The 22,538-nt window shown below is 35.4% G+C and overlaps 1 protein-coding gene across 4 annotated transcripts in view; it reads right to left on the bottom strand.

The window, feature by feature from the left end:
• TTC8 (tetratricopeptide repeat domain 8) overlaps window positions 1–22,538 on the bottom strand; it is a 46,153-nt gene that overhangs the window by 6,321 nt on the left and 17,294 nt on the right. For all 4 annotated transcript variants that reach the window (XM_006208184.4, XM_072963561.1, XM_072963563.1 and 1 more), the window contains 5 exons: window positions 22,352–22,396; window positions 16,114–16,199; window positions 10,884–10,971; window positions 8,786–8,896; window positions 966–1,105 (listed from right to left, as the gene is read on the bottom strand). In XM_006208184.4, coding sequence (XP_006208246.1) covers window positions 966–1,105; window positions 8,786–8,896; window positions 10,884–10,971; window positions 16,114–16,199; window positions 22,352–22,396 — 470 coding nt within the window. The remainder of the gene's footprint in view (window positions 1–965; window positions 1,106–8,785; window positions 8,897–10,883; window positions 10,972–16,113; window positions 16,200–22,351; window positions 22,397–22,538) is intronic.

Below are 22,538 nucleotides of genomic sequence, written 5' to 3'. Positions count from 1 at the left end.
CTAAGAACTTCTAATCAAATTTGAGGGCTGTGTTCAGCACTTACCTCCAAGTTTTCAGCTGAGTTGGATCCTGTTTTTGGTTATTTGTATTTTGTGGTTTAGCTGCATCTAGTGACCTCCCAGGAGCTCCCACCCAGGAAGACAAGATCATCAGTGGATCCCTATGTTGTCCACTTAGCTCTCATGCTGCAGCCCAAGAACTCCATTTTGCTTCCATGCATCATTAATCCCAAAGGATAAGAGGGTTCAAATAAACAAACGAACGTCCACCCCAGCTGCCCTGAGAAAACCATGTCCCACGCTGGGAGTGGAGGAGTAGAGTCAGCTGTATGTGCACAGGCTAGCATTCATATTATTAGGTTTTATGCCTCCAGAGTATATTTGGAAAGAACTGTTGTCAGCTGCCAGTTATCTCCCTGTGTATTACCCAAGGGCTGAGGAGGAAATCATAATTTTAAAATCACCTATAGGATAAAATAAGTATGTGCTCAGAAGAGAACAAGTGAACATAATTTATTTAGATTTTGAAAAAAATATTTGGACAAGAATTGACAATACATCACAAAATGGGGATCCTGGGATCCACCGCTCCTTACAAATCACATTACTATTTTACCCTCAGGGTCTTTATATTACATACAGCGGAAGTAATGGAGGCAGTAATGGGGAAGTGCTTCTAGTAACTCTTATTATTGACTGATGACAGGATGGCTAATTCATAGACTGACACTGTGTTAAAAACTCAGGCAATTATCCAGGTGTGTTTCTGCAAGATGCCAAATACTCATGCATTTCCAAATTATTACATATAGCTCTAACATTCATAAAACATCTGGAAGCTTGAATTTCTACTCTCATATAGACATGGCCTATACATTGTTGCTCTGTATTTTAATTCCATCATTATTATTGTTTCACCAATATTTAATAGGAAAGCAGATCTACAAATTGAATGCAAAGCGCACCTGTAAAACCGGAGAGCTATTTCTGGCTGATCAGAGTAAAAGTGGTTGCTTCCAATGCACGCAATGGCTTCCACGTGAGTACTATCCTGTTTCAAAACCTCTTTGTAGTATTCAGTGGCTGATGAAATATTGTTCATTTCCTATTCTCCATCAAGACAAAAAAGCAATACTGTTTGAAAATTAGGACAATAAGTCATTTTTATTCTGAGTGGTTTTCACTATTTTATTCAATTAAATACTTATTAATAGCCTACCATGTGTCAGACTCTGTTCTAGGCCCTGGAGACACAATATGAACAAAAAGACAAAGTTACAGTCACCCCTCCATACCTGCGGGTTCCACATCTGCAGATGCAACCAACTGCAGATTGAAAATATTCAGAAAAAAATTCAAGAAAGTTGCAAAAAGCAAAACTTGAATTTGGCACACTGGCAAATATTTATGTATCCTTTACACTGTACTTAAAAGTTACATAGCAGATGATACACTACACATAGAAAATCCTGAAGATGCCACTAGAAAACTTAATGTATGATTGGATTTGGCTTGCAAATATTTTCCTGAGGATGTTTTGCATTTCCTTTAAGGAACAAAAACAAGGATACCCACTCTCGCCACTTTCATTCAACACAGTATTGGAAGTCCTAGCCACGGCAGTAAGACAAGAAAAAGGAATAAAAGGAATCAAAATTGGAAAGGAAGAAGTAAAACTACTAGAGCTCATCAATGAATCCAGTAAAGCGGCAGGATATGAAATTAATATACAAAAATCTGCTGCATTTCTATACACTAACAATGAACTATCAGAAAGAGAAATTAAGGAAACAATCCCATTTATCACTGCATCAAAATGAATAAAATACCTAGGAATAAACCTACTAAGGAGGTAAAAGAACCATACTCAAAAAACTGTAAGACACTGATGAAAGAAACTGAAGATGATACAAACAGATGGAAAGATATACTGTGCTCATGGACTGGAAGAATTAATATTAAGATGACCATACTACATACAGCAATCTAAAGAGTCAATGCAATCCCTATCAAAATACCAACAACATTTTTCACAGAAACTAGAATGGATAATTCTAAAATTGGAATGGAAACACAGAAGACCCTGAATAGCTAAAACAATCTTGAGAAAAAAAGAACAGAGCCAGAGGAATCACACTCCCTGACTTCAGACTATACTACAAAGCTGGTCATCAAAATAGTATGGTACTGGCACAAAAACAGACACATAGATCAATGGAACAGAATAGAGAGCCCAGAAATAAATCCAGACTTATGGCCAATTAACCTATGACAAAGGAGGCAAGAATATACAATGGAGAAAAGTCTCTTCAGTAAGTGGTGCTGGGAAAACTGGACAGCTGCATCTGAAAGAATGAAATTAGAATATTCCTAACACCATATTCAAAAATAAACTCAAAAAAAAGACTTAAGTATAAGACTGAAAACACAAACTCCTAGATGAAAACATAGGCAAAACACTCTGACATAAATTGTAGTAATATTTTTTTAATCTGTCTCCTATAGCAAAGGGAAAAAAGCAAAAATACACAAATGGGACCTAATTAGGCTTAAAAGCTATTGCACAGCAAAGGAAGTCGTCAACAAAACAAAAAGACAACCTACTGAATGGGAGAAAATATTTGCAAATGATATGACCAATAAGGGACTAATTTCCAAAACACACAAACAGCTTATACAGCTTACTATCAAAAAAACAAACAGGCTGATTAAAAAATGGGCAGAAGACCTGACTAGACATTCTTCCAAAGAGGACATTCAGATGGCCAATAGACACGTGAAAAGATACTCAACATCATTAATCATCAAAGAAATGCAAATTAAAACCACAATAAGATGTCACCTCACACCTGCCAGAATGGCTATCATCAAAAAGAACACAAATAACAAATGTTGGCATGGATGTGGAGAAATCGGAACCCTTGGATATGTTGGTAGGAACGTAAACTGGTGCAGCCACTGTGGAAAACAGTATGAAGGTTTCTCAAAAAGCTAAAATAGAACTATCACACGATAGAGCAATTCTACTCCTGGGTATATATCTGAAATGAAGAAAAACAAAACAAAATGAAAACACTAATTCAAAAAGATATATGCACCCCAGTGTTCATGTAGCATTATTTATAATTGCCAAGATACGGAAGCAACCTAAGTGTCCATCAATAGATGACTGGATAAAGAAACTGTGGTATAATATACAATAGAATACTCAACCATAAAAAAGAATAAAACTTGCCATTTGCAACAACATGGATGGCCTTGGAGGGTATTGTGCTAAGTGAAATAAGACAGACAGAGAAAGACATACTGTATATCACTTAAACGTGGAATCTAACAAATAAAACAAACTAGTGATTACAGCAAAAAGGACTCATAGAGAACAAACTAGTGGTTACCAGTGGGGAGGAGGAAGGACATGGGGGTAGGGGATAAAGAGGTACAATCTATCATGTATAAAATAAATAAGCTACAAGGATATATTATACAGCACAGGGAATACAGCCAATATTTTATAATAACTATAAATGGAGTACAACCTTTAAAATTGTTAATCTATTTATATGTAACATATATATAACATATATTGTATATCAACTGTATCTCAATTTTTTTTAATTACATCTGTTAATATTATCACCAATTTCATCAATACTGGTATCATGAAAATAGTTTTGACCTTATGGACTCCTTGAAAGGATTCCGCCAAGAATCCCTGGACCACACTTTGAGAAATGCTGATAATTAGATTGATTTGAGGGGCCTTTCTTCCCATTCCTACTCCCTCATTCCCATGAGGCAAACTGCATATGACTGTCTCAGCCCCTTGTGGGTCTCTCTGGAAGTCAACCTTCCTACAGGAGGTCCACATTCTCTGCCCTGCTGTGTGGAGCAGGCTCTCCTGGGTCGAGTACAGTCATGTCTGTGACAGGATGGATCAGTCTGTCTAAATCAGAGGTAGAACACTATTAAGTTGTCTTGGTCATAAACCAGAGCCACCTGTTCCAATTCTGCTTTTATCGATTATAAAATTAGCGAAAACATTTTTAAGGAAAATTTCTAGAAGTAAAATTGCTGGATCAAAGAGCATGCACAATTAAAAATCTCGTACGTAACTGCGAACAGCTTCCAAACGGGTTGCACCAACGTGTACTTCCAGCAGTAACGTTCATATGTGGGGTCTGTTCCTCCACACCCTTGACAACCTTACCTGCCATGGAACTTACTCATCCTGGTTAACGTGATTAAGTGAAAAACATGACATTATTGGTTTTAATTTTATTTTTTTAATTATTCCTGAGGTTAGACATTTAACACACCAGATACCTGATTTCTTTCTCTGTGAATTGTAAATTCATGTCTTTTGACAGTTTTCTTATTCTGTCTTTTGTCCTTGTATTATTGGTTTGCATGTATCAGGCTCTTGGGTGGGAAACTGCCCTCCAGGGCTCAGGAGAGCTGGAGACAGAGCTGTGGCTTGGGGACACCTAGGCACTGGCTCTGTTTCCTCCTTCCTGATGAAATGAGCCTGTGCTGATGCTGACCCTGGGTTCTGATGTTCAGAACCCAGGAAGGCCCCGTGTTTACAAATATTACCTTCAGAGGAAAAGCAAAGATGGTTTGGTTGAGTTCTTCCAGATGTGTGGTACCAGCCCCACTACAAAAAGGGCAGGAGTGTAGCTCCAATGCAGCTGGAATTTGGCTGTTGTCTTGTCTCTGGGGGTACTGATTTGCATGGAGAGGGTCAACAGCCACTGTGTAGACTGGTGGGACACCAAGGGCCACATCACGATTTTGTCCCACAACTGCCCTGAGGAAACACCTAGTTTCCATGTTTGCATTCCCTGCCAAAATGAGAATTTATAATTGTGTACACATTTGTCTGCCTGTAAATAATTTTCCCACCGATCTGTAAACCACCTGCAACCCAGCCATTGTTAAGCAATGTATAGACTGAGGAAATTAAAAGAAGCCTTCTCTTTGTCCCAGGTTTGGCAAATGCATCCCCTGCTTGATATTTTTACCTTTTTAGTTTGGGTTCAATTTTATTTATATTTTTGTTTTTACTATATAGAAATTTTAACCTTTATGATCTGAAATTTCTCCATCTTTTCTATGATGGCTTTCTGACTTACTATCATGCTTAGAAAGGTCTTCCCCATTTTAAGTTTATACAAATAATTCATCTGTACTTTCTTCTGGAACTTTCATGGTTTTAAATCTTTGAGTCAGCTGGTAGCAATGGATTCTTTCAGCATAAGAAATCATTACTCATCCAGCTCTGTTTTTAAACTATTTATTAACTAATCTAGTAAGCCAAATGGTTTAATAGACAATCTTTATCATGTAAATTTTCATATGCATGAGCATATATAAATTCTATTTTTTGTCCTTTAATCTATTCCTGCATCAGAATTGTTTAAATTATAGTAGTTCTAGAATAAATTTTATTAGTGTAGATTCAAAATATTTTCAAGTATATAAATGTCACTTCAAGTATATAAACAACCATAGTATCATTTAAGTGATTTTTACAGTGGTTATTTTTGAACCAATTTACAGAATACTAATTCTAATTAAATTTTCAGTTATTTAAAACAAAACTGCAAATAACTTAAGGAAGTGAATGTTGCAATGATTCTCAAACTCTGTTTACACATCAGAATCACCTAGTGGGCTTGTTAAGCATACATACACCTCTGCCCCATCTCCCAGGACATCTGATTCAGTAGGGAGACTCCCCCAAAATTCCAAAGTCATTTTTACACACAGTAAAGTTCAAGGACCACTAGCATAATATTTCCTAGGGTAATGTTTCTAATTTCAAATACCTTTTAACAAAGAACAGTTCAAATAAAGGCCTGCCTTTCAAGTGAATAAACAAAAGGCCCCAAGAAAAATTAAAACCACAACCAAACAAATTTAGCAAGGATAAATCATTTTCAACAAGTTTCTGTATAGAGAAAGCAATGAACAATAGGCAGTACAATGTGTTCATTTTAAAACAGAAAACATTTAAAAGACATAAGAGCAAAATGAAAGTAATAAATAAAAAGAACATAAAGGAAAAGAATCCCTCTAGAGAAAAGCATGATGTACATACAAAGATCCCTAAGGACATATGTTGTGTGGGTTGCAAAGCTAAGGAGCAAGCTTTACTAATTAACCCTCAATCCACTGTCACATAAACAGAAGAGGAATACAGTGGAAATCTTTGTATGGCAAACTTCGCCAGTAAGGGAAATTAACTATGAAAATTCAAGGGGAAATCCTGCATCTGACTATTTCAAGTCTGTGCTTAGTCCTTGGTCACCCTATTTGCACATGAACTTGTCCTCACAGCTTGAATGTTCTCTCCACTTCTTTCTTCCTTTGAGTGTAAACTCCAATTCTACTGTTTCTCACAAAGCCTTCTCCTATACCCTTATAAGGATGTGTTCCTCCAAGCCCTGGCCAAGCCCAGAGAAGGGGAAGGAAGAAGGTAGCTGATTAAAGAATCCGCTCCAGAACCAGTCTCTATCTCAGCCATGGCAACACTGACTGTAACAGAGGCTTGGAAGGAATTCTTCCAACCACCAGCCACACATTAAAGACTGCCACAGTTCTCAAGTTCTTTCTGCCAGCACTTCCTGCCTAAACGAGCAGAAAGAACAAAATATGCAGAAGGCAGAGCCCATGGGTCAAAGAGCTCCAAGTGCACTGAGATTGTCTCACAGGCTTCAAAATCAAGTCTATTTTACTTCCTTTCTTTCTAAGTTTCTTGGTCAAAATTTTAGGGTTCATGTTCAACTTAGGGTCACACAAGTACAGATGCAGAGATACTGATATACAATTTTTACTGAATGATCAAAGTTTTCTATTTATATGTTTATCAAAGTTATATTTCAAAAGGAGAAAATATTTCTAGACAATTTAAAGATATTTATTGTTTTTCATATTAAAAATAGCACGTTCATTACAGAAAATCTGGAAAACACAGCAAATATCAAGAAGAAAATAAAAATCATTCATATACTACTACCTGATACAGCAACTGTTAATATCACCTATTTTTTCTAACAAAATAATTTTAAAAGACCATACCTAGCATTCAAGAAATTGAAAAGAGAACAGAGACGCTTCTCTCTTCAATATTGTATTGAAAGTCCCAAACAATAAATTATTTTTTAAGTAAAGTAATTAAAATGAAGAGAAAACTGTATTTGCAGATGATGATTATTTACTTAGAAAATTTAAGAGAATGTATAGATAAGGTATTAAAACTTAGAGTATTTAGCCAAGTTGCTAGAATCAGATCAACTTTAAAAAAATCAATGCTTTCCTACTCACCAGAAATAACCATAGAAAATACAAGACAATAAAAAAAAAAGCATTCCATTCACAATTTTACCTACGAATACATTCTCTGTGAAGAAAAGAGTCAATACTGCAGGCCTGTGACTGCTATTCTTAGAAAAGCCTACTTTGCAAGGCTGGCCCTCGGCTGGCATCTCAGAACTTGGCTAGTGCCCTACACTGATATAAAACTCTCCCCAAATGTTAAGAGTGGCTCACTACCTCTAAGCTATACAAACAACGTGAGGCCTAAACCTGATGTGGTACATAAACACCCTGCTTTACTTGCTGGAGTCTGGGATGCTGGTACGTGATAGGCAGACAGTGCCTATATGACCAGCCCCCCAGTAATGGATTCCAGGTCTCTAATGAGCTTCCCTCATAGACCATGCTCCCCACACGCTGCCACAATTTGCTGGAAACGTGTCCTGTGTGACTCCACTGCAGGGGAGGACTCTTGGAAGCTGGTGCCTGGTTTCCTCTGAACTTTGCCCCCTGTGGCTTTTCCCGGTACTGATTTTGTTTTGTATCCTGCTACAGTAAATCACGGCTACGAGTACAGCTGTATGCTGAGTCCTGAGCCCTTCTAATAAACCATCGAACTTCAAGGTGGTTTTGGGAATCTCAACAAAACATTTACGGAGATAATTATGAAATATTCAATGAAGGATTAAAAAAGAAAACCTAGGTAAATAGTTAAATCATGATCAAGAGAGGGAAGAAAGGCAGCCCCCTGCCCCGATCATTCATATGTTCAATGCAATTCTAATCTACACGCCTATAGGTTGTTTTTTTTTAAATATATGGAAGAATAACCAACTGTGAAGAACAGGTGGTAGAATTTGCCCAACCTGATATCGAGAATTATTATAAAGATACAGTAATTAGGCAGCAGGAAGAATATCTCAATGAGACTTTTCATGGAATTTGACAACATGACTGTAAAATTTATTAGAATAAGCAAAAGGTCAAAACGGCCAAGACATTCCTGATGAAGATGAACAAAGTGTCCTACCAAATAGTATGTATTATAAAGCTACAGTAATTAAGATGGTATAATACTGGTATAAGGACAGACAAACAGATCAATAGAACAGAATAGGAAACGCCAAAACAATATACCGTATTTAGAAAAACACCTGATATTTGACATTACAGACCTTGGGAAAGAATCAGTAAATGTGCTGGGACAACTAGCTATATAAAGGGGAAAACTCATTTAAAATCTCACACCATCCCTACGCTCTTCTATATGTCTGAAATACTTCCTAATAAAAACTTAGTTTGACTAAATGCATACACTAAAATCTCTTATTCTACTGGTAAACCACGGGCCAACAGTCATGATTTTATAAACTGTTTTCCTTGCAAGGATCCCAAGGGACTATGAGCCTACTTAAGCAGCATATAACCTCAGTTTTACATCAACTTTTTGAATAAATATGAACCTTACCTCATAGATCCTGGCAATTCCACAAAGTAGGGTTACTTCTCCTGGAAACCTATCTAAGCCTTGTTTGAAAAGATTTAAAGCAGTCACAGGTTGATCCAATGAGATGTAAACCTAAAACCGAGATACATTTCAATAAAAGTACTGGTTCTTAAAATAATAGCAGTTGTTATGACAAGTTCATAATTATTGCTTAGTAACAAATTATCTCCTAGATACTAAAGTAAAAAATGTTCAGAAATGTGTAGGATTAATTTCCAATACTGATGTTATAGTTTTATCTCCACATGTTGTATATGAAGCATTCATTCACTTATTCCTTCAGCAAACACTTATCGTGGACTTAATACTGTCACAGAGACTCGGGGGTAACTAGAAAAGGAAGGATCAAAGGGAAATCTTTTTAGGATGGAACAGACATGAGTGTTATCTATAGGCTGGCTCTAAGGAACCAATTATGGGGCTGATGCTGAAGATGCTGCAGAAAGAGGAGATGACCCGTGGAAGAAGGTCTGAGAAAAAGCAGCCTGGAAAAGCCTCCAGAGACAGTGGTTTTGGAGAAGGGCCCTTGGAAATAGAGGGGAAACAGATTTGTAAGGCACAGGGTCAGGAAGCTGAGAGAGTTAGCACTTACTAGTTTCCACTGGACTAGCAATCAGAACATTAGCATGGCTAAACCAAATACTTAGTAGAAATTTTCTAAAATATAGAATAATAGTCTTCAAAAAACTGCCTTATTTAAGATACAATAAATAATATGATTCAATACACTAAATAACATAAAACATTTAATAATTTTTTAATTGATAACCTAAAGTTTTAAAAACAATGTTGTTCCTAAAACTGCTTGATTTCTATTATCTAGCAAGAATTCCTTCACATATTAAAGAAAATAAGTAAATTTTACCTCTACACGGTCATGTAGGCATGGATTTAAACTAATTAATTTATGACAAAATAGCCAAGCCATGTAACAACAGTTAAAATTAAAAGTACATTTCTAAACCATGTGGAAAGTGATTCTCAGTTAAGAAGATGATAGTCTAATACTGTGACCTGAGTTATAATTTCCAGCTGTCAGAAAAGTTAACTGTGATGTTTAGAAACCTCTTTAAGAATTTAAGTTAAACATATAACGTATAGAAGATACTTAGATACCAGATAGTTTCAACCATTTTTGAAAACCACTATAGACAAACTAAGCTTAGCACAGTAAGGTTGTTTGGCAGAAGTTCCACTTTGTTTCTCTTCAGTATGCTAATTTTAATGCCATATTTAGAAAGTAGTAGCATTTCCTTTTATATCTTGTCTTCTTTTCAACCTCCTCTACCACACTTCTTTAATTTAAAAAAGTCTTAAAGATACAGCAAATGTTTCTTTTAAAGTAGCCCTGGTGAGGGTCAAGAAGGAACTTTATTCCAAGACTGGAAATTCTAGGCCGCCCTTCACTTCTGCTGTGACCGTGGGTGGCACTACAGGCAGTGAGTCGGCTCTGGAATCAGGAAGTCCTGCATTTGAATGCTGGCTCTTAATAGCCAAGTGAGCCTGAAAATCTTACTCATCCTGTTTAAGTCTCCTTTTCCTTAAAAGTACAAAGGAAATGTTAGAATCTGCCTTGCAGTGTTGCTATGAGGGTTAAGTTGCATATGGAGCAGACCTGATTCAATACCTTATACTGACTAGGTGCTCAATAAAGGGGAAATACCGTTTTTGTTTTAATGGCAGTGCCAAGAAATCGAAGGACCTACATAAAAGCAACCCCTGTTCTCTACAGTCTGCTTAGGTGGGAGACAAGTGTATTGTAGAAAAGAGGGCCTCTCTGGGGCTTGCTCTCCATGGGGTTAGTAAGCCTGTGGCATTTTCTTCTGCTCTAACGGGCAGTCTTTCAAAGGGGTTTTCCTATTATTCATGGCAATTAATTTCTCCTGAGATGGTTATCCTCACCTTTTCCCTTTCTTTAAAAACAAAAACAAAAAGTTAAGTCTGAACACATTAACTTGTCAAACATTCCTTAAGAAATTGGCAACTCTCCCCACGCACTAGTCAGAATTTAAACATTTATTCTGAGAAGACGCATTTCACTCAGGTTAAGAATACTTACTTTTGCCAAGTAGAGAAATGTATCTACCATTTCCTGCTGCTTCAGGGCTGATTTAAATTGTTTTTCTGCTTCACGATACATTCCTAACCTAAGAACAGCCATTAAAAAAAAAAAATGAGACATTCAACTTAAATGTAAGTACTACAGCATTTATTCATACCCTGAGGATATGAATAGAGACCAATTACATCTATAAGAGTAAGCATGTACCAAAGAAGGTGATGTCATACACACACACATATTAACATGTGTGTTTCTATAGTTTAGGAAAAAGTTGCCTGTTTCCCATATACACTGCCTGTCTCACCCTTAAATGGTGTGTAGTCTGCAGCCCAGTCACAGCAGGACTAAGTCACTAGACACCAGTGAGCCAGGTCACACCAGTCACCATCCAAAGAGCTTATGATCAGCTGACTTATGTCATATGGACTGAAGAAATGCTTCGAGTCACCATTTTATCGGAAGAACTGAAGATGACATTTCTTTGAAAACACTGTCTGCTCTGGGACAAAAGCCCATTTTTTAAAATTGAGGTATAATTGACATACCACATTATATTATTTTAGCTGTATAAAATAGTAAATCAGTATTTGTATATATATTGCAAGATGATCACCACAGTAAATCTAGTTAATATCCATCACCATGCATAGTTAACAGAATTTTTTTCTTTTGATGAGAACTTTCAAGGTTGACTCTCATTGCAACTTTCAAACATGCAATATGTTAACTATGATGACCATGCTGTATGTTACATCTCCATGACTTATTTTATAACTCAAAGTTTGTACCTTTTAACTCCCTTCACTCATTTTGCCCACCCCTTGCCCTTTGCCTCTGGCAACCACCAATCTGTTCTATCTATGAGCTTTGTTTTTATTTTTAGATTCCTCATATAAATGAGATCATATGATATTTGTCTCTCTCTATGACTTATTTCACTTAGCATAATGCCCTCAAGGTCCATCCATGCCATCACAAGTGGCAAGATTTCATTCTTTTCATGGCTGAATAATATCCTATTATATATTTCCTTATCCATTCATCACTTAGGTTGTTTCCATTTCCTGGCTTACATCTATGTTCATCAGTGATACTGGCCTGTAATTTTCTTTTCTTGTAGTATCTTTGGTTTTGGTATCAGGGTAATGCTGGCCTCATAAAATGAATTTGAAAGTGTTCCCTCCTCTTCTATTTTTTGTCAAGAGTTTGAGAAAAATTAGTACCAATTCTTCTTCGAATGTTTGGCAGAATACATATGTGAAGCTGTCTGGTCCTGAAATATCGTTTGGAGGGAGTTTATAAATTACTGATTCAATCCCTTTACTAGTTATTGGTCTGTTCAGATTTTCTATTTCTTCATGATTCAGTCTTGGAAGGTTGTATATTTCTAGGAATTCATCCATTATTCATAGTAGTCTTTTATGATCCTTTGTATTTCTGTGGTGTCAGTTGTAACATCTCCTCTTTTATTTCTGACTTTATTTATTTGAATACTCTCTGTTTTTCTTGGTGAGTCTAGCTAAAAGTCTGTTAATATTGTTTATCTTCTCAAAGAACCAGCTCTCATTTCCAGATCTTTTCTATTGTCTTCTTTTGTCTCTCTTTCATTTATTTCTGCTCTGATTTTTATTATTTCCCTCCTATTAACTGTGGGCTACATTTGTTCTTTTTCTAGTTCCTTCAGGTTTAGTTAAGTTAGGTTGTTTGAGATTTTTCTTGTTTCTTGAGTAGGCATTTATCACTATGAACTTCCCCCTTAGAACTGCTTTTGCTGCATCCCATAAGTTTTGGTATGTTGTATTTCCACTTTCATTTGTCTCTAGGTAATTTTTGATTTTGCAAAAACCAATTTTTAAAGTCTTCAACAATTTCGAGGTAAACAGTAATTGCCACTTGAGTAATATAGCTTTATCATTTTATTATTCTACAATCATTTTATTTTCCTTTTTAGTATCTTATACTGATTGTGCTGGTCTATGAATCTGAGATTTGTTCTCTGCCTAAACGTAAGTGTCCTGATGTCAACACCCACTTCTTCTTCCCAGGGAGCATTTTATTACCACTAAATCAATCATCAGAGTACACTTCAGTGTGTCCTTAATAGATCCACCAGGCTTTGTCATAATTACTCATCCCTGGACATCTACGAGCTACTGAGGCACTTCATGATAACACTTTAATTTTGTGAAAGAAAGTCAAAACAATATACAATATGTCCCATTATTTTACTTTGATTTAAAGGCTTGAAAGAATAACTTTGTTCTTTTTTCCAAACCTAAGCCTCAAGCATTGGTGTGGCTATAATAGCTGTTGGACGATGTGGGACAAAGAGGTTAAAAGTGACCCCCAAATCTAGTCTAGAGTTAGAGGATGTGTGAGATGGCACAAGCCCCCACCTCTTCAAAGGTCCCACAACTTTTATAAGGAGTATTCATAAAATGTTTTCAGAGAACTCTGAAGTTCTGAACAATAGCATATTTATATACAAAGCTTCAACTGAACATTTGTCTTAAACACAGAGTTGAAGTTCAGTCACTGAATTATATGAACACCGATTTATCCATGACAGTCTGTATATTTTTAACTAATAAATTGTCTCCTTCGAAAAATGATTTAAGAGGGAGTATAATAAAAAGATGCATATAAAATAAGGATATGAAAACAAATAGATTTTTAAAACATAATGGAGGTGGAAGAATAAACAAATTAAAAACAGACAGAAGAGCAATCAGAACTATTAAACTACCTGGAAACCAAAGAAAGGAAAGAAGGATGGGTCATATGTATTCTATTACTGCACCTTTAAGAGACAATTTCTTCTAGTTCTATCAAAAAGGAATTTACCACACGGGTTCTTGTGCAAAGGAAATGGAGTGGGCACCACGTATAAAGAAAGTCTAGGAATAATGAAAACATCAGTAAAGTTCATAAACACAGGCCAATATCAAAGAGTCAGAGTCCAGAGATAATTTCCACCAACTGCCAACTTTTCTCTTTAATTTAATTCAATAAACCTTGTCAAGCACCAACTGCATGCACATTTAATGATGGTAAGGAGTTGCAAAAATGAAGATAACAACCATGTCCTGAAGGCACCAATAAAGACTGAAACAAAGCATGTTTATAAATAAATTTAGTTGTATTATGTCCAATGAGGGGGAAGAAAGTGCTTTGAGAGCACAGAGGAGGAGCAAACCAAGACAGTTTCAGGGAGGAAGTAACAGGCAAGATTTTTACAGCTAAGTAGGGTGGGGCGGGGGTGAGGCAAAGCATCGGCATAAGCACACAAGCAGGAGAGTACACAGCTCATCAGGAGAATGCTGAGTTGTTCAGTTTAAATGGAAAGGAAAACACAGTAAGGACCGGGAGAAGTGAGAAACATGGGCAAAGCTGTAGACTGAGACAAAAATCATGGATGCCACACTTAAATCCAGGCTTCATTTTAGAGTTAATGGAGATTAACCAGACTCCAACAAGAGCTGTTTTGGGGTTTTGTTTTGTTTGCTTGTTTGTTTGCAACAGCTACTCTGACTGTACTATATAGGAAGGATTGATGGGGCAGAAAATGGAGGCAGAAACCCAGACAAGAAGTTAATGTAGCAATTCAAACAAATGACACTAAAAGCCAGGGTTAGGGCACTGGAGTGGGAATAGGTAGTAAGGGAGCAACTGTGAGAGCTGCTGCAAAGGAAGAGCCAGTAGAACTTATTAGGAGCAAAGAGACAGAAGTCAATCCGGGGCTCCCTCCTCTGGTTATCCATCCTGACCTCTCCAGTTGGAGTCAGGAGCCCTTTCTCTCCCACTTCACCCTGCACTTGCTTGTATCGTAATGGAAAACACATTTATAATTGTTTCCTGTTCTCGCTCCTCCATTCAACTATAAACCATCTGAAGGAAGGGACTATCCAATAAATATCTGTAAACTCCCTCCTTCTCCACTTGCCAGAGTAGATGCTCATTAAATACTTTCCTGTGAGTGAATGAATGCTGGATAATAAAAATGAGAAGCTATTAAGAAACAAAAGAGAACAATAATACAACAAAATACATTCACTTAAATGCCATGCTATATGGATGACAGACAGAATCCAAGTTGTGCTTTTTTAAAATTATTAAAGATTTCTGAGAGCTTTGCTTAAGAGCTCAAGATTTCAAGCTTATCTTCAGAAATTATATTCATAAGAGTCTGATGTTATAATGATCCAGAATTACCTTTCAGCAGAAAATACTTCCTCAATCTAACAGTAGGAAAAAATACTTAAGAGTTCTATCTGAAATATCTAAAGGGAAAGTAGTCTGAATTTCAATAGTAGAGAAATAAGCATCCTTTGTATTCTATTTATGTTTCCAAACAGTGTTTAACAACTAAAGATTATAACTATTGAAGGATGCTCACAGTAACTGGTCTACCTTGTTTTTGCATAATAAAAGACATATTTATCTTTATAAACTATAATTACTCATTTATCTCTATTTTCCAAATGTTTCAAGCATATTTCAGTATCAGGCAACAGTCTCAGATCTTATTTACTAGTGATGTGTAATATTTATAAAATAAATTACAACTTTTTTGATCTCTTAATTAATTTGCTTTAAAAGTGTGTTTAAACATTAAGTGAATTAGTGTAAGAATATTCAGATCCTAGAGAAACACTATGGAACTCTGCAAATAGTAAAAGAACTGGCATCAGAAAGCTGAGCTCCAGTTCCTGTTCTGCCAAATACATACTAGCTACATGATTTGGGACAAGTCACTTTATTTTTCTGATGTTCAAGGCTTCTCATCTGGACAAAGGGCTACTAATAGCAACCACCTCCTAAGTCCTGTGAGATTTAAGTGAGATAATATAATGTGTGGACAAACTCTCTCTTAACTGTAAAGTACAAGAGGAGTGGAGTGAGAACCAACAGACTCGATTCTAGTCCCATGTCTGTTACTAACCGATTCCTGATGCAAGTCACAGCCTCTCTCTGGCCTCAACTTCCTCGTCTGAAAAGGAGTGCTGGACCTGATGGTCTCAAAGTTTCCTGTTCCCAGCTCTAAAATTTTATTATTCTAAAGGTGTCAGTTCTTAGTGCTATCCTGTGATTGCTAAGTAAATGCTTTCTCAAGTAAGCGAAAGACAAAGTCCTCATTTCTTCAGGAAGAATCTATCTTCCCCGCAAAAAGGTTACCACATTTGAGACTCTAAAATATGTTGCTGTTTACAAATAATCAAAATTGTACCTGTAGTAACATTTTCCAATCTGCACTTTCCACCACCAGTCCTTGTACTGAGAATGCTCTGTGGAAAGGGCAGCCAAATCCAAAGCCTTTGAAAACAATTCATTTTAGATTAGGATTGTCTTTTCTAACAGTAAACAGAAACAATAAATAATGAAATAACCCATGTAATCAGCATCAATCAAAACATGCATTAGAAGTCAGACAGAAACTCAAGTTGCTCATGTTTCCAGATGGCCCCACCAATTTTCCCTAAATAATCAGTTCCAGACCAGAGGGCTGACAGCAGATGAGAAGTAAACATTGATCAAAGGGAAGCAGACGTACTGTCTATTTGAATACAATTTTAATATGCAAGGTATAAAATTGATACTAAAAAATCTTTAAGTTTTTAGACTCTCCCCACCAAAAAGCCCCCAAAATCAGCAGCAGTCAAACCTTTGTTGTGTAAACCAGGCCCAACTGCAGGCCCCACTTTAAAGACAGATGTAGAGAGACAGAGAAAGATCAAGTGTGGAGAGACAAAAAGGTTTGAAAACAAGATCATGAAGAAGAGTGAAAGAAGCTGGGGTACTTGGTAACCACTATCTTCAACAACCATCGTTCTTCTGACATCATCTTACATTCCAGTAATTCTAAAGGTCAGATTTTCCTTTGCTAGAGAATGAAAAAAGATCATCTCAATTTGCTTTCATATTTTACATGCATTTATCTCTCTCTCTAATAATGTCTTCTAGTTTGTTCCTTCCAGTGTTTATTTAAGATCAGACAAGAGACAGCTAATCAGGAATTAGGATTCTATATAAAAAAAGTGGAAACTATTTGGACAAAGAGGAAAGCAAATCAATCTTTATACAAATTTAAAGCTCACAGAAATCTGAAGCTCACATAAAGATTTGGTGAATAAAGACTCAGGTTGTTAGTTAAAAAAGAATTCTCATTTTTATAATACTTATTATTCTTTCTCTTAAGGTTGAAAAACTTTTATTCTTTAGTCAGTGTTAATATAATCGTGATATCCAACAGTTCAGTTTAAGCAACTTAGATTTTCAGTTCGTTATCTCAGAATGAATCCCATATTATTTTCCATTTCTTAAAATTAAATCTTTTCTGAAATGAATGCCAGAAGAGCTTCTTGAATCTCCTACTGCAAAATTAATAACTTCCCTTGTGTTCCCCATCTTCCCTCGCTCCAGGGGAGACTCGAAATATGCAAACTATTCATAAAGGGATGGTGTTGCCATGCTGAGGTTCTAATGGACTTGAAAAATCAACATCACCTCTATTTGAAAGCTATGAAAATTAATAACAAGCCACATACTACATTCACATGCTTATTTTTCTTTTTTTCTCCAAGCCAGAAGTAAAAAACAGAAGCAAAAGATGAAGAAAAAAGTATAATTTCAATTATCATTATCTCTGGAAATGCTAGAAAACCTAGCAGCTCAGTTTAGGAGTTCGTTGCAGATATCTGAATATATTCATTTTAACTTAATCTTTTAAAAGGCCTGTTCCCGCAAATAGATCATATTCAGTCTCATGTTCAATGTAACAGATCTCTATTTTTCAGGAAAATGCCATTCTAAATTTTTCTTAATATATTCTAATTTTCCAAGATTAGATTTAGTGCTTCTTATAGGCTACTGATTTTGCTTTCAGATTTGGTTCTTATGTAGAACCTATATGTCTGTGCTAAACCAATTAAGGAAATTAATATGAATTATTGATGTAGAATAAAAATGGTTTAAAAAAGCACATATTCTTAATGATCACTGTTTATCTGAAGACTGAGGCTACACTAAACAAAATCATGTGTGACTATTTCAAATGCACCCGAAGTTCCCTGAGGACAGGCACCCATCTCCTACACATCTCTGTTGTTCAGGAATGTTGCTCTGCTGTTAAGAGGCCCTCAAGAATTACTTGTTTACTGAATTAATTCTAATTCTTTATTTCTGATTTATGTTGAAAATAACTTAAGAACTACACAAAACTGTCAGAGTAATAAGATTCATAATTAAAGCTATTAACATTTGAAAAATTTTGTGGTGACAGAAAATGTTTCTTTAGTCTTTCCCAGCATTTTTAAAATTAATGACTATATACTTATATTTAAGGATCTTTGAATAATTTAATCAATCTAATATCTAGGTATTAATAAAGACCTAGAATGTCATAAATAAAAGGCATAAGTTTATAAAAGTCCATAAGAACAGAGAACTTTGGCAGATCTAGACAACATAATACTTGTGAATATGTCCAACCAGGCATCCCCAATGACTTTCCTAAGTAACAGTGCTCCAAACCACTCAAGTTTAAAAAAACAGTCATCCCTTCACTATTGTTGTAGTAGCGACAACTTCAGGATGATGAAATTAAAGAGCAAATAGAAATAAAGATTCGCGAATCACCAACCTACATGCCACTTCAGTTTTGTCAACAACTAACTGCCAATACTGCCCCAAAAAGGGAGAGGAAGGGAAGGAGTTATTAAGAACTCAAAGGCAGAAATACAGTTTTCCATAGATGAACTTCACTTTTTCTTAACGTTTAAATACCACTTCAGAAGATTCTCTGTAGTTATCCTATATATAAGATGTACAGGAGCCTCCATATTTGTCTGCAAACAAACATGAACCACCAACCTACCAGCCACTTTAGTTGTATCAATACTGCCCTACAACAAGTGAAAAGTATTAACTCAAAGAGAGAAATACTGTTTTCCATGGAAGATCAATTTTATTCTTTCTTAATATTTAATTTACTTCACAATATGCTATGTTTGTCTCTAATAGTCTATTTGCATAGAATAGTTTGTTTACAAGGAAATTTGGAGGCCACCCAAAGTAACTAGCATAAAAGCACTTCTGATTTCTTCGTCAGGTTAAAACACAGAATTCCTTTTTTCTTTTTCCAGCTTAAGTTTTAAAGCATATGAAAGGTATAAAAATACATGCTTTGTGATCATTATCTAAATCCTTCTATTCAGAAAATAACGTTTGTGGTAAAGTCTAAAGGGACATTTTAATGGAACGATCTGATCCATTACAGAAGGGTAACATGGCAAGCCTATAACAGAGAAAGAAAACAGACACAGGGCATCTGTCCCACTCAGTATACCTAGCACACATCAGAGTGCCAGTACATAGGCACTCAATAATTATTTGTTTAAAGAATAATACAATCAAATGATCAATCAATCAATCAATCAATGAAGAAAAAGGGAAATCAGAGGAACCAACAGTTCATGCTTTCCACTAACTAAAAACAAAACACATTGCTTAATTTTACGTTCTATAAAATAGTGTATATGTATTGAGGGTAAGCAGATGAAAATAACAAAGAGCATATAATTACAAACATTTTAGTTTATTATTATTGCTCCTTATTTATAGCTAAGTTTATAAAAGAAAAGTTGTATAACATTATTATTGAAAATGTGAGGAGAAAAAAAGGTAAAATTAGATCATCGCCATTAGTGCTAACGAGGTAAAGCTTTTTGATTCACTGTTATAATCCAAGCTGTCAGCACAACATAGGCATTGAACAAATATTTGTAGAATGAATACATCCTAACTTCATAACACTATTATTTTCATTTTTAGGTGATACCTTCTAGTATCTGTTATAAATACATCTTTTTAGAGCTATAATACTATTTATCACACTAAATGGTATACTTTGTTGGTTTAACATTATAAAATAAACACTTATAATGTTTCTGCCTACTTTTATTAATTATGATTTTAATGGCTGCATAAAATTCCATCATGTAATTTATTATAATTTACTAAACTCATCTTCTGTCATGGAACATTTAGATTGTTTTTCAGGTTTTTTTGCTACTACAACTAATGTGACAATCAACATCTTTGCAAATATAACACATTAATTTTTAGTGAAATTACCTGACAAGTGAATTACAGAAATAAATTGAATAAATATCTTTACAGATACTTGCTATATATTATCATATCATTTTCCAAATTATTATATCATTTAAAATATCACCTATTAGATATAACAATTTATTCCATTCTTCCCCAGTTTTTTTCAAATTCCATAAATGTAAAATTGTAGGTCCAAAATTTCCTTAACTTACATTTTTGTTGTTAGTGAGAAAGTACATCTTTTATGTGCTTGTTTACTAGTATTTTCTCTAATGCAAATTGCTTGTTATTTAGGTTTCCATTTCCATAAAAATTTTTCTATCAAATTCAAATAAGCTTTTTAATATTTGAGAAACACTAATATTTTAAAATCATACTTGAGCTACATATTTAACCCTTTTACTGGCCTTTTACCTGTGGTTTTGTTTCTGCCTCTGTGTAGAGATACGTATGAATCAGTGAGTCTTTTTCCTTTGTGATTGCTTCATAAATCCAACCAACTCTGTGAAATATTCTGCTTCATATTTATACTACTTATCCCATGACATTTTACTTATCTTTAAATTTGTTAATTTTCTCTATTCGTTGCCCAACCAAAATCTCCAGAAGAGCAGAGATTTTGTCTGTTTGCCTCACTCTGTAATCTCAGGGCCTAGGAGAGTGCCTGGCACATTGCAGTGGCTCAAAATATGTTGGATGAAAGAATAAATGTCTCTGCAGTGAGTGAATTAATCTTCCAAGACTCGGCTATAGCTTTATGATACTCTAGTAATTACAAACATTTACTCAGGTATGAAATAGGATGGTATTTGAAGGTTTCTTTTTAATGACAGTACGACTATATGATTTTATATATCACGCTGAAAGCCTCTGACCAACTTTATATTAAGTGAAAATGGCATGTATTGATTTTTATTGACAGAAGTGTGCACGGTCCTCAGTTTCCCCAGCCTTAGTTTGCTCTTTTCTCTATGTCACCACATCCACTACTAGTCACTACAGGTAACTCCTGTACTTGGTGTATCCGGCCCAGGATCTCCCATTTTAGTGCCACAGCTTCAGTACATGCAAGGGCATCTCCACTGGGACAACCCTGCACAATTTCAAACTCAGAATGCCTTCCAGTGAATTATTCTGCTTCTTTACAAACTGACTTCCTTCCCTAATTATCTCATTTCTGTTAGTAAAACATTCTTATAGCACCTTTAGGAGGCAGATTTGACCTGTGTCTCTCCTCTGTCTTCCAGACTAAATCTAGCATCAAGTTTGATCACTGCTTTCTTTATTAAAATGGCTCTATGACGCTCCCATTTTTGAGGATATGGCCTATTTATTTCTCATTCCATACCCTGCTCATGTTTTTACCCTTCTTTTAAATTTTTTTCCTCCCTTTCCAAAAAAAATCCCACTAATTTTACGGATCTTTACTAATATTCACCCCTCTGTTACCAAATAATAAGAGGGGAAAAAAATCAATTTCACAGTTTGGCAATTACCTTTTCAATTGTTTCATTATGTCAATTTTATTTCCTCAGCCAGATCACATGGCTTGTAGAAGCAGGAAAACACACCGTATTGCTATTCGTTTTCCTAGTATATAGCATAGTGGTTAACATATAGAAAATACAATTGATGAAAATGTTTTTTGTCTTTCTGCATACTTAATTATGGGTATAAAGCTTTTTCCTTGAAAGGGAAAAGTGACAGAAAACACTATCATTAGACACTGCAGAATTAACTACATTCAATTTGACAAAATTTGTGAAGTTCCTGCTCATGTGCCTATTAGCATGCAAAAATTGAAACAGATGAAGAAGTCATATGCATATAACCTTAAAATTCCCTGTTAAGAGGCTACCAAGATGATGGATCACTGGTTATTGTTGAAGCTGGGTGATGGTGATACAGGCGATTTATATTCTCTACTTGCACGTTTGGAATTTTCTATCATAAAATGTTAAAGGGAGAGAAAGGGCACACTACAAAGAAACCAGAAATACATGTATCGGGAACCCTATCACCACTGTACGGACCAAAGGAAAAAACAGATCAACAATGCCAACTACTAGTATAAGAAATGAGCTTTAACACAAACATGTCAGGCAGCATTCTCCGCTATCTGTATCCTGCTCTTTAAGGGCGATCTACTCTATAGATCAGGCAGCAGTCTTACCACTCCTACAGTTATATAAATTTTTCTATCGAAACGACAGTGGATTTGAAAGTATTAGTAATTCTCCAGTCTTTAACAATTTCATCTGTTTATAAGGTAAGAAATAGAATATCTGAAAATCTAAATCCCCAAAGTCAGAAAAATAACAAGAAAAAAATAGCACAAATTCAAAACTTACAGTCTTAATATCATTTTCATGATGAAAGATATACTCAAACAAAGCCTGTGAAGAAAAAAAAATGACCAAAAAACCATTAGATTTTAACAAAGGCACTCTATTGTTATTATCAAAACTCAAAGGCCATCTTGACATCAGTTGGATTGAACCAAAATATCATAGTACTCTAAAGTGCCTGGAATTTATA

The sequence above is a fragment of the Vicugna pacos genome, chromosome 6 (assembly GCF_048564905.1).
Source record: "Vicugna pacos chromosome 6, VicPac4, whole genome shotgun sequence".
NCBI classification, from domain to species: domain Eukaryota; kingdom Metazoa; phylum Chordata; class Mammalia; order Artiodactyla; family Camelidae; genus Vicugna; species Vicugna pacos.
This window is presented reverse-complemented; position numbering and strand designations above follow the sequence as displayed.